The sequence below is a fragment of the Gaeumannomyces tritici genome, assembly GCF_000145635.1.
Source record: "Gaeumannomyces tritici R3-111a-1 unplaced genomic scaffold supercont2.2, whole genome shotgun sequence".
Taxonomy (NCBI): domain Eukaryota; kingdom Fungi; phylum Ascomycota; class Sordariomycetes; order Magnaporthales; family Magnaporthaceae; genus Gaeumannomyces; species Gaeumannomyces tritici.
The window spans coordinates 589,606-601,169 of record NW_008804546.1 but is presented as its reverse complement, the minus strand read 5'-3'; the positions used below and the strand labels follow the sequence as shown (position 1 = coordinate 601,169).

Below are 11,564 nucleotides of genomic sequence, written 5' to 3'. Positions count from 1 at the left end.
CGTCTTGACCGGGTGGGCCAGCTGGCGCCTTGCTATGTCTAGACCTATTGACCATCTCTCTTGCGGGGTTCATGCAACAACCGTGAACGGGCCGGGACGGCGTGGCCGATTTGGCCGATGTAAACGCGTGGCGGCTAGGAATATGCCTAGCTATCGCCCATCGCCATACCCCTTTCCTCCGAGATGGCGGTGACGGCACCGAGCCGAAGCATCGGACGGGGTTTGAAAAAAAGTCCCGATGTACCCGTGTTGGGCCCGACCATGATATGTATTTGGTAGCTACCATATACAAGCCGATATCGAGTCGTTCCCTTCTCTCACTGCCCTTGAACACCAGTCCAAGTCCCCCTTTCAAGTTGAGGAGCAGCACAAGTACGCCGTCTGGAATAATGCTGCATTAAAGCCACCGGATTCGAAATATCGCCAGTAGCCAACATGAAGTTCGACTTTGAAACCACCGGCATCGATGTCGTCAAACACTTTGACGCCCAAGTCAGGGGCAAAATATGTAGGTGCAAATCGTCACCACAGCTCTTGTCTCTTGCCATCTGACATCAGCTGTCATCGAATACCTAGTCCTCATAACTGGCCCAACCGTCGGCGGTATAGGTAAGCAAGCCCATCGCCCTTATACAGCACGCTCCGGCAGCCATAGCTGACCGCACATATGACTAGGCGCCGAAACGGCCATCTCGCTGGCCCACGCCGCGCCGGCCCTGATCGTGCTCCTCGGCCGGTCCCGAGAGAAGGCCGAGCCGGTCCTGGAAGCCATCCGCGCCGTGGACGCGGCCGTGCCGACCAAGTTCGTCGAGCTCGACCTCTGCTCGCTCGCCAGCGTGCGCGCCGCCGCCGCCGCGGTCCTAGCCGACCCGGCCGTGCCGCGCATCGACGCCCTCATCAACAACGCCGGCGTCATGGCCTGCCCGTTTGGCCTGTCGGCCGACGGCATCGAGATACAGTTCGCGGCCGGCCATGTCGGCCACTTCTTGCTCACCAACCTGCTGGCGCCCAAGCTGCTGCAGGGCAGCGGCGGCGGCGGCGGCGCGCGCGTCGTCAACGTCTCCAGCTCCGGCCACAAGCTCGGCCACGTGCGGTTCGACGACCCAAACTTCTCCGAAGCCAGGTCCTACACGCGCCTGGCCGGCTACGGCCAGGCCAAGACGGCCAACGTCCTCTTCTCTGTCGCCCTCAACGCCCGCCTGGCCGGGACGCGCGGGGTCCGCTCGTACGCGTCGCACCCGGGCGTCATCATGACCAACCTCACCCGGCACATCCCGCCGGACATGATGGGCGAGATGGTCGCGGCCGCCGGGGTCGACGTGCTCACGATGAAGAACATCCAGCAGGGCTGCTCGACGCAGCTGCGCGCCGCGCTCGACCCGGACCTCCCCGGCCAGGAGGGCGTAATGCTGTACGACTGCTCCCTGACGACGGACCCGCAGCAGATTCTCCCCCGGGCCGTCGACTCTGCGGATGCCGAGAAGCTCTGGATGCTGAGCGAGAAGCTGGTTGAGCAGGAGTTCAAATATTAAGTTGGTGAGGTCTGGAAGGAATCATGCGCTATGTCCTTGATTGATGTAGCTGACTACCTCCTTGTTGTCGAAAGCTAAAATGCTAAAACCTAGGCTATTAAATGAACGTGGTATCCTGTAGGTATGATGGGTGATGTAAAATCAGTCTAAACGAGAACTCAAAGATGATGCTATGCTGATGCCAAAGCCAGATATTACCCCCCCCAATGCTATGCCAAAACCCCTCCGCCAATGTAATTTGATGTCTTAACCCCTTCCAAGATGCAAGTATTTCCCCCCTGCCGTCTTCTCATGAGAAAGTCGTCGCAGTCATGTCATTAAACAGCCCCCCGATCCAGAGAGTGAAAAAAAAAAGGCGCGTGTCATCACCTCGTCGCCACCAAGAGAAAGAGAAACAGCAGTCGTTTACTGGCTCTTGGGGATCTTGCACTTGACCAGGCACTCCTCGACGCCGAGCGCGATGCTCTTGGGAATGGCGGCGCGGACCTTGTCGATGTCGGCGCCCTTGATGGACTGGCCGAAGGTGGCGGCGATGACGTTGTCGGACAGCGCAAAGGTCTCGTTGGCGATCTGGCCGGTGCCAAAGTCCTCCGAGGGGAAGCTGGCGACGAAGACGGAGTCTTCGCAGTCCGGGTTGAACTGGGTGTGGACGCTGCCCTGGTAGAAGGGAGTCATCATGAAGGGGCCCAGCTCGGTGCGGATGACGCGCTGCTTGCCGTTGGCGTCGTTGACCCCGTTCTCGGGCACCATCTCGGTGATGAGGCGGCCCTGGACCACCACCTGGAGCTCGGCGCCGCGCGGGTGCACGTGGAGCGTGTTCATGCCGCAGGCGTTGACGCGCCCCACGGCCATGCCGGCGCCGGTGCCCACGAGGGCCGGGAAGGTCTTGCGGTTGGCCGCCACGAGCTCGCCGCCCTTGCCCGGGTTGGCTTGCTTCTGGTTGAAGTCGAAAATGAACTGCTTGTCGTCGGGCAGGAGCGCGAACCTGTCGGCCGCCGTGTCGGCGAGCCTGAGCCTGGCCGTCAGGCTCAGGCCCGTGTCGGCAGGGGGCGCCGGGGCGGTAGTCGAGGCTGCCGTGGACTTGCCGGTGCTGGAGCTGACAGGGCTGGCGAAGACGGCAGCAGCCTGGGCCAGGATGGTAACAGCGACGGCGGGAGCGAAGTACATTTTGAAAGATTTGCGGGTTGGAAAGAAAGGTAGAGTGAGAGAAAATCGATGAAAGATGTTGTGTGTGTTATTATGATTAGACCAAGCTGATGATGGAAAGTTGAGCGAATGGGTTGATGGCTTGCTTTGCTTGGAGTGCAAATGTGATGATGGTGATGATGATAGAGAGAGATTATGGAAAAGTTGAAGAAGGTCCATGGGAGCTATCTTATACAAAGCATCGAGACGATATCGATGCCCTCGTCCACCACATAAGCCATCGCGTGCTCCTATCCCGGAGGCATGGGAGCCGCACCCAAGCCCGACGCGTGCAGCATCTGTTCGAATCCGGAAAGCTGCGGCGAGTTGGTGTAGGCAGTGAGCTGCCGGACTACGAGCTCTCCGCCATCAGCCTGGCTGTCGTCAGCACTACAACGGCAACGCTGGGCTCCGGAATTCTAACGGCGCTAACTGGCCAACAAGCGCGGAGCGCGGCTGGTGGGCTAAGCGACGCAGAGACGCTGATTGGCACATTAGACACGCTAGGAATGGCGTTGTGGGAGCGTCATGTGGATTTTGAAGTGAGAGCTGGGGCTGTGCCCGGCACTTTGGCTCTGCCGCGCTCAAAATAATCTGGGCGCCCAAGTGCCGTTGGTCGTTCATACGTAGTGGTTGCATGAGGGATGACCACCAAGGGATGACCACCGACCACGTACAGGTGGCTGCCGATGGATCCTAGATTACACGAAGCTGCACGTCTGCGGCGTAAAAAATAGAGAAGCTCACGTCTCCAGTCGGGATGGCGAGAGAAAAAAACATTTCCAAAGAAAGAAACAAAAATCGCAGCCGAGAGATCGAACCCGCCAGACCTCAAGTGAAGGCCACCCAAACCCAGCCACAACTTGCGGCAGACAGCTCCTCGATCACAGAGCACGCATCCATGCCCGACTGGGAATACCTAGAAGGATTGGTCAAGTGGACGTTGGCAGGAATCAACTCCTTCGGCTGCCAGCGCATGCATGCACGCACCCACCGGAGCCAAGATGCCGGCAGCGCTCAGCTCAGCCTGACGCTGACCGGGGATTGCTCAGTCAAGCATGTCACTACATTGGAGCACATGCCGTCGGCGTCGACGTAGCCACATATCACTTGAAGACTTGGCTGCCGCGCAAGCCAAGGGAGGCCAGGCCGTTGGCCATGGCACACATTGCCAACCGCGCTGGTACATTCTGCTCAGCCCTAACACAATGGAGCTGGAGTCCGTCCCTCCCTGCAAGTCTCGGTCGGGCCAAGAAGAGGGTATTCATTCCTGTCATCACTTGCAGGCGACCCTATCGTCAAGGGCCGCCGGTGACAGCGGGATGTCTTCCTTTCCTTGATCGGGTAGCGTATGCCCCGGCCGTGCTCTGATTGAATTCCGACTCCGGGAGCAAGGGATCGCCAACGCCTGGCCCCGATCGCCGTGGGGGACTGACGACTGGACGTCCGGAGTAAATCGTGAGACCAGGGCGCCCAGATCACGCAGGGCGGATGGCCAAAGCTTAGAGCCTGGCTTGGAGTCCTGCCATGTCATGTGCCTGGACCGACCAGCTGGCTGATCTTTTCGTCAACTTTGGAGTGGATGTGGAGGCAAAGCCCCCCTTGGTTGCCCAAAGCGCATCACGCTTGAGATGCGGCGACTGTGCTCTCCGGACACAGACATGGGACCAGCACCGCACAAGGCAGACTGATTCGGGGAAGCAGGGATAGGTCGACCGGGAAGAGAAGGTGCAAATGTTGCGACGCAAATAAGATACTTGAGGTTGCCCGTGCACCCGCGGTTGGGCCGGGGATCCATTGCACAGGGATCCTGGAATCGAGGCCCGTTGCTGGCCCTCGCGACCAGCAAAAAGCTGCTGACGAGCAGCCGAGTCCGCGGCTGATCGATCGATAGGAGCCTCGGCAGCTTGAGCGAGTGCCATCTCAAGACCAGGAGGAGCCTAGACTCAAGCAGCTGCAACAAAAAAACAGCCCTGCGGGACCGACACCGTAGATCGAAGTCCAATGGTCGGCGCCTCGCGAAGAGTAGTTGAGCCATGGGCGTCTGGCAATTTGCAAATCGGGCCAGGATATTATGAGCGACCACAGGTCGGCAGATCGCTGCCTGAGTTAAGACGATTGATCAATGGTGGTCGGATTAGGGAAAGCAGTCGCCGGCACTCTTCTGACCAAACCTTCCCCCGCATCATTGTTTTTTTTCTTCTTCTGTTTCCTTTTTTTTCGTCCCAACGTGGCGGGACAGGGGAGCCCGGATGGACAGGGAGGTGGGGCTTGTTGCAGCCTGGGAAATGAGGTGGTTTCCAAAGAAGCGGTGGGTGGGGGATGGAGACTCTGTGGTTTCGTCGCGTTGCATCGACGCATTTCGCCAACCGCGCTTGCAACTTTGCACTTCGCTGTGCAGGCGACGCGACACGCTGATAAAAAAAAAACATAAAAAAAATAGCTGCACGTCTGACAACACCTCGGGCGCATGTTGGGCTGCTTTTAGAACACTCTCGGGGCCGAATTGTGATGAGATGCTGGGCTGCCCAAGCCTGCAGGCTTCCATAATGCTCGCCCACATGGCGCAATCGTGGTGCGGGTTTTGTTGGGTTCTCGGGCTCTTTTCCCTCTATTCATTGTGTGAGTCCAGACAGACCATCGAGGATCCCCACCGAGGACTGACCGAGTGGATAATGCTGGACACAGCAGGTGGCTGCGAAACAATCTGGCGCAACAGCTTTCTAATTAAATGGGACGGGATTGCCACCATTTGGGCAAATCTCTCTTTGGCGGGTTCGACAAAGTCTGTGTGGACAACGGGCGGCGGGCTTGTCGTTAGCGTGGGTTCGGTAGAAATGGCGCTGCAGAAGTCTGGAGGGGAAGGAAGGGTGTCGGCGGTGTTGGTGGTGTCCTCCAGTCTTTCATCCGGCTGGTTCCTGCATTTGCCCTGCGGCCCCACACTCACTGCCTCCCCCCATTGGCCTCTGCCCTCGCTGCCCCTGGCGATGCTCATCTGGCGCTCATGTTGTGCCGAGATGAGTGGCAGCCCTGATTGGCTGCTGGCTCGGCGTGCCGTCGCCCACTTGTCCAACCCGCCCGCGCCCTGATTGTGGTCTCGCCTCTGTCATGAAGGCCCGTCACAGGGTGGCCATCGTCTGGAGACCCCCCCTTCGGCCGTCGACGATGGGGCTGATGGGTGCATGGGTGAAAGCCCAAATTTCCCACGCGCAGAGGGCCTGGGCCTTCTGGGCCACATGGGGGCTTCTTGGCCAAGCGGATCAAGCAGCAGCGAGATGGGCCCTGCCAGGAACACCACAACCAGGGCACAACCCCTCTCCCCCGACGGCCCACCGTTGGACGGCCGATGCCATGGCGCCCGTCCAGGGGGGTGTCTGCGAGCGCGACGCTCCCCTGCCGTCCCGTCGCAGTCGCAAGCCAGGAGCTATACCTAGCATGCCCGCCGCCCGTGCCCCGACCATCTGCTGGCCTCCTCCTCTTCCTTCCCTCCCCTCTGCATAGTCAGTCACTCGTTTGTGTGCGTTCCCTTCTTGCGCGAATATCTTGCCTTTCGACGCTCGACGTCGCCTGCTCTCACTGCTTGTTTCCACGGCATATTTGCCCCTGACGCTCCTTAGCCCACCTGCGCTCCGGCCGCTTGCTGCTGTTTTTTCGACCTGCATCCTGCAGTCTTGCCTTGGCGCCTGAGCCCGAGCCCTCTTGGTGCGCAGGCTTAGTGTTGTGAGACACCCCGAATCGAGCGTCGCTCCTCGAACCGCTCCCCGAGCTGGAACGCAAGCGACCCTTGTCTCGCGAACAGCCGTTGACCTGAGACCCCTTGCAGGGCATCGACCACGACCAAGGAGAGATCCGCGAACCAGAGTGTCGTTGCGCGCGCACGACTGGAGGCGCGGAACCCTATCACGCTCACTCAGTTTATGCCGAATATACCGGCCTCACGAAATTCACGATGAAGACGACGACATTAAGCGCGGCCACGGCCGCCATCTTTTTTGGTGCGCAGCAGTTCGTTGGCGCAACACATGCCCACCGGATGGCACACCAGCACTACGAGAGGAGACATCACGCCCATGGCCACGTCGCGCGCACTGATGCCATCTCTGCGCCTATGTCGGTCCCGGAGCTCGGCGTCACCACGGCGCCGGCCGAGGAGGCCAGCCTGGACAAGAGGAGCGGCGACTGCTCGCTGCCCGATGACTCGGACCTGGTCGCCGTGACCAGCAACATGATGAATAAGGGCTTCGCCATGTCTCCAGACCAGGCCTGCAAGTCGGGCATGTACTGCCCCATCGCCTGCAAGCCCGGTAAGGTCATGGCCCAATGGAAGCCCAACACGTCCTACAAGGTCTCCGAGTCGATGAGCGGTGGCCTGTATTGTGACAACGGGAAGGCCGTCAAGCCGTTCCCTGAAAAGCCCTACTGCATCGATGGCACGGGCAGTGTCACGGCCGTCAACAAGTGCGGCAAGGTCGTCTCGTTCTGCCAGACAGTCCTGCCTGGTAACGAGGCCATGCTCATCCCCACCGAGGTGAGCGGCTCCTCGGTCCTTGCCGTCCCTGACCCCAGCTACTGGGCCAGCACCGCTGCCCACTTCTACATCAACCCTCCCGGAACTTCTGCTGCCCAGGGCTGCATCTGGGGTTCCGACGCCAACCCCGTCGGAAACTGGGCTCCCTACGTGGCCGGCGCCAACACGGTTGCCGACGGTTCCAGCTATGTCCAGATCAGCTGGAACCCCATTTACCAGGACTCCAAGTTCGCCGGCACCAAGCCTAGCTTCGGCGTCAAGATTGAGTGCAACGGCGGCGGCTGCAACGGCCTCCCCTGCGAGATCGACCCCTCCAAGTCGGGCCTCAAGGGTGTTACCAGCAACAACAGGGCAACGGGTGCTGGCGGTGCCGACTTTTGCGTCGTCACCATCCCCAAGGGCTCGAGCGCCAACATCGTCGTCTTTAACACGGACGGCTCGACCGGCGAGCCCGAGAAGACGACCACATCGCCTCCTCCCGCGCCCAAGCCGACTACCACCTCGACCAGCACGACGCCGCCGCCAACCACCAGCTCTTCGAGCTCTTCAACAGCCTCGGCGACAACGTCTTCCTCGTCCTCGGAGGAGCCGACGAGCTCATCGAGCTCCCAGTCGGTGCCTACCGTCCACCCTGGTATTTTCCAGGAGAACGGGACGACGGCAAGCACCACCATGATGCGCCCGACCACCACCCCGGGCAGCATCTTCACTGCCTCCACTACCAAGTCGGCCCCACAGCCGACCGAGTCCAAGAACGATGGAGTCAGTCGGGACAAGGGCGGAGCCGCCGTCGCCGGGCTCATTGTCGCCATTGTCGCTGCGGCCTGGATGTACTAGTTACGCTGCGCCACATCTTTCTACTACCCTGCTGGGCTTCTTTGACTTCCTCTTCGCTTCTACAACTATGCCCAGCAAGCATGCGCCGGTTATGCTGCTTCGGCTCTACTTTTGCTCCTCGACTTTGAGCCCTCTTTCGACTTCACTAAACTTAAACCCTTTTTTTTTTTTTTTGAGAATACCCCTTTGGTCTGGATCGACAGCCAAGTTTTTTGCTCGGTTGCTGGTCAAGCCGCCCTCCTCCCACCTCGCTCGAGCAATACCTTGTCTGTCGTTCACCCATTTCTTCTGATGAGATAACGTCGACTACCAGTTCTTTTTTGGATTCATTGTTGACAATGCTCTGCTGGACACCAGCAAGAAACGAACATACTTTACCACTTCACTTTTGCCACATTCTGTACCTTTCTGTGCTCAACCCTTGTCACATTTGTCAAGTCTTGATGCGCTCCTATATTCATGCCTCCGCGTTCATGGGATTTGTTCCTTGCTTTCACAAACCCCACAGGCCATTTCAACCCCTTCTCCTTGGTGGTGGTGTTTATATACCTGCCTCCTTTTCCGGTACCAGTTCATGTCATCTACTTACTATCTTCCTCCCTTTGCCATATATGGCCCACCCAAGTGGTAGTGTTTATTGTTTCTATCTCGTGAGGCGAGTCACCTAGCATCTTCTTCGCCGAGTGATCCTCATTCGCAGACCCCTTCTCTTCGATACCTATGTATCTCCCTTCCTGCCCCTCTCTTCCATCCTCGATTCAGGAAACCGCAACCTTCTATACCCCACACCGACTTTGGTGTTTTGATCTGGAGTGGCATTCTGGTCCTCCGATTTTTTTTTTCTTTGATGGTCGCCACAGCTACCACAACATTTCTTCCTGCTTCATTCCTCGCTTTCGAGGCCCTTTTGCTTCATTTGGTCACCCCGTCGCGGACACCGACCCCGCAATCTCGGCGCAACATGAACGGTTTCGGATGATGAATATACCAGCCCCTTTTTGTGTTGGTTTTTGGAAAAACAGGAAAAACATGAGGGGGACATCGGGAGTTGTAGATAGGAAGCTCGGAAATCTTATTTTGCACAAATGAAAACATTTTAGGTAGCTTCAAAGCACAGGAGTTGTGTCTCTTTTGCATCATACAACGTGCTAGACTAGACGCCAATGCTCCTTCGACTATGTATGGACGGCTTGACGCCGCGTGGGTAAACAAAAACACTTCTTCATCAAGTCCTCGTGTGGGGGTATCAAACTACCATAGATCTGTCACCTCCTTGCTCGCCTTCCGTGTTTATCTTCATCCCGGCACCTCGGGAACCCCTCCCCCTTCACTTGACCCAGCCGGGAACCCATTCGGTGTCGACGCCCGACTCTTCGATCCTGGCCGCGATGATGTCGGCCACGTTTGCGGGCCAGCCGGCGAGGGCGGGCCCGGCGTCGCCCGCGGCGCGGGCGCCCTGGATGGCGAGCTTGCGGGCCGAGTGCGAGACGTAGCCGTTGACGAGCCCCTGGGCCACCAGGCCCATGACGGCCTCCTCGACGTGCTCGTAGGCGGCGGGCAGGTTGCCCCACAGCAGGCCCTCGTGCGCGCGCAGCCGCCACCGCCGCCCGCCGGCCCCGGCGCCCGGCCCCGGCACGAGCGTCGTGCCCGGGGGAGGCTGGGGCGTGTTGTTGGCCAGGGCGCGCATGAGGAGCGGGTTGGCGCCGCCGCCGCCAAAGTGGCTGCTGCCACTACCCCTGTGCGGGGCGGCTGGGACGTAGCCCTCGAGGAGGCGCTGTTGGTAGGTTGCCGCTACGTGGACGGCGCTGCGTGGGGGGTTTGGTTGGCATTTGTCAGTCTGGTCGGCCGTGGATCATAGATGAAAGGGGGGAGGGGGGCAATGTGTGTGAGACAAGGACAAGACAATACTTTATATCCAAAGTGACGGCCTTGCGGCTCGAACCGCCCGTGTCCGCGTCGGGCACGTAGGTGAGCACGAAGACGCGGCGGGTGAGCGAGCGCCAGAGCAGCGGGCGGGCGCGGTACATGAGCGGGAACAGCAGGCCGCGCTCTAGCAGCCAGTCCTGGCGTGCCGCGATGGCGTGCTGGAAGGCGACAAAGTTCCCCTTGCGGATGGCGGCGACCAAGGGGCGGAAGACGGGGGCGAGCTGTCGGGCCTCGGGCCGGGCGAGCAGCTCGGCCGAGGGCAGGCGGCCCGAGAGGATGTTGGCGGGGATCAGGTGGGTGAGCACGAGGCGGCGCTGCTTGGTCAGCGACGGCGGCAGCTGGCGGTAGGCCGACGACAGGGCGGAGACGGCGCGCGGGTAGTGGTCGTTCTGGAACATGACGACGCCGAGATAGTACAGCCAGGTCACGCGCTGGGCGGCCGGGAAGAGCGAGAGGGCCGGGGCGCGCTCGGCGCCCGTGATGAGGGTCCAGGCCGTCAGCGGCTTTCCCGTCTGTGTGCGTGGGTGTGTGTGGCCGGGTTAGTTCATATGTTTAGGGTGTGAGAGGGGTTGTGTGAGGAGGGAAACTCACAACCAATAGCAACCGAAAGGCCATGGCGCCGACCAGATACACGACCGACTTCTTGTTGCCGGGCTGCAGGGGCGCGCGGTCCAGGGCGCAGTTGTTGAAGATGCCGTTGATGAGGTCGAAGACGTCGTCGACAAATGTCCTCACCTCCTCCTCGTCGCCCGCGCTCTTGCCGCCCGCGGCCGTGGTCAGGTCCGGGCGCGACTTGAGCACGGCGACCAGCTTGACCATGGACTGCGCGTACGACACGCTCGTCTGCACCATGAGGCTGCCCTGGCCCGGGTGCTTGAGCGCGGACACGCATGCTCTGAATGGTGGACGTCAGTATCACGTGGGTGCCAGGACTAGGACCAGAGGCGTCCGGGTGAGGGCCACGTACGTGGACAAGGCGAGCAGCCGCTCGTGGACGTCCATGAGGTCCCCAAAGTTGACGTCGCGCCAGTAGACCAGGAACTCGTGGACGAAGGCGTGGAAGCCGCCCCAGGGGGTGTTGCCGCTCTCTGGCGGCTCATCGTCCTCGGGCAGGCTCTTCTCTATTAGGGTCCGCAGTGCGGACCCGGCCTTGGGGTACCTCCTTCGCAGCTCCTGGCCCAGGGCGAAGTAGACAGGTGGCGAGTCCGGCTCGGCCAGGAGCCACTGGCTCAGGGTCTCGCCGTCGCCCGCGACGACGTGTTCCCTGACGCCCTTGAGGAAGGCCGGGAGGATGTCCATGTTTCTGCGGCTGTGCTGTGCTGGGGCAGAAAGTGCTCCAGAGAGGTCGCGACTTGGGCGCGCGCGACTCGGTGAGGCTGTAAAATCCAATTGGCTGATGCTCTGCAAACGCGTTATTCAGGATGATGGCCTTGGCTCGGCTAGCTGGAGAAGCCGGGCTAGACAGAAGATGCGAGAAGATACGAGACCAGAAAGCAGGCCGCGCCGACACGAGGGGCTTTCCAGCTCTTTTTGAACAAAATATCTACTATATAAAA

General features: G+C 60.0%; 7 protein-coding genes across 7 annotated transcripts; 3 read left to right on the top strand and 4 right to left on the bottom strand.

Moving 5' to 3' along the window:
• The first annotated feature begins 144 nt into the window (after window positions 1–144).
• Window positions 145–1,651, top strand: GGTG_02746 (hypothetical protein). The gene is made up of 3 exons (XM_009220521.1): window positions 145–508; window positions 577–609; window positions 676–1,651. Exons 1-3 carry the CDS (start codon window positions 436–438, stop codon window positions 1,530–1,532), a joined length of 963 nt encoding a protein of 320 aa, XP_009218785.1. The 5' UTR covers window positions 145–435; the 3' UTR covers window positions 1,533–1,651.
• A 286-nt stretch (window positions 1,652–1,937) lies between these two features.
• On the bottom strand, window positions 1,938–2,699 carry GGTG_02745 (spherulin-1B; the record flags this gene model as incomplete). Its single annotated transcript, XM_009220520.1, has 1 exon — window positions 1,938–2,699. One exon carries the CDS (start codon window positions 2,697–2,699, stop codon window positions 1,938–1,940), a length of 762 nt encoding a protein of 253 aa, XP_009218784.1.
• A 146-nt stretch (window positions 2,700–2,845) lies between these two features.
• On the top strand, window positions 2,846–3,976 carry GGTG_02744 (hypothetical protein; the record flags this gene model as incomplete). Its single annotated transcript, XM_009220519.1, has 2 exons — window positions 2,846–3,259; window positions 3,574–3,976. The coding sequence occupies 2 exons, from the start codon at window positions 2,846–2,848 to the stop codon at window positions 3,814–3,816; spliced, it is 657 nt and encodes a 218-aa protein (XP_009218783.1). The 3' UTR covers window positions 3,817–3,976.
• Window positions 3,977–3,993: 17 nt separating this feature from the next.
• Window positions 3,994–4,515, bottom strand: GGTG_02743 (hypothetical protein; the record flags this gene model as incomplete). The annotated part of the gene is made up of 2 exons (XM_009220518.1): window positions 3,994–4,255; window positions 4,379–4,515. 2 exons carry the CDS (start codon window positions 4,513–4,515, stop codon window positions 3,994–3,996), a joined length of 399 nt encoding a protein of 132 aa, XP_009218782.1.
• Window positions 4,516–6,290: 1,775 nt separating this feature from the next.
• GGTG_02742 (hypothetical protein) lies at window positions 6,291–6,545 on the bottom strand (the record flags this gene model as incomplete). The annotated part of the gene is made up of 1 exon (XM_009220517.1): window positions 6,291–6,545. The coding sequence occupies one exon, from the start codon at window positions 6,543–6,545 to the stop codon at window positions 6,291–6,293; it is 255 nt and encodes an 84-aa protein (XP_009218781.1).
• On the top strand, window positions 6,374–8,240 carry GGTG_02741 (hypothetical protein). The gene has a single exon (XM_009220516.1). It carries the CDS (start codon window positions 6,667–6,669, stop codon window positions 8,080–8,082), a length of 1,416 nt encoding a protein of 471 aa, XP_009218780.1. The 5' UTR covers window positions 6,374–6,666; the 3' UTR covers window positions 8,083–8,240.
• A 1,169-nt stretch (window positions 8,241–9,409) lies between these two features.
• On the bottom strand, window positions 9,410–11,307 carry GGTG_02740 (hypothetical protein; the record flags this gene model as incomplete). Its single annotated transcript, XM_009220515.1, has 4 exons — window positions 9,410–9,887; window positions 9,991–10,520; window positions 10,600–10,903; window positions 10,976–11,307. The coding sequence occupies 4 exons, from the start codon at window positions 11,305–11,307 to the stop codon at window positions 9,410–9,412; spliced, it is 1,644 nt and encodes a 547-aa protein (XP_009218779.1).
• Between the last annotated feature and the right edge of the window lie 257 nt (window positions 11,308–11,564).

Excerpts from the sequence above, each read along its gene's own strand:
- GGTG_02741 (XM_009220516.1), top strand. The coding sequence starts at position 6,667 with ATGAAGACGACGACATTAAGCGCGGCCACGGCCGCCATCTTTTTTGGT.
- GGTG_02746 (XM_009220521.1), top strand. The coding sequence starts at position 436 with ATGAAGTTCGACTTTGAAACCACCGGCATCGATGTCGTCAAACACTTT. Across the intron at positions 509-576 it reads CCAAGTCAGGGGCAAAATAT|TCCTCATAACTGGCCCAACC; the intron begins GTAGGTGCAAAT and ends TCGAATACCTAG. Across the intron at positions 610-675 it reads CCCAACCGTCGGCGGTATAG|GCGCCGAAACGGCCATCTCG; the intron begins GTAAGCAAGCCC and ends ACATATGACTAG.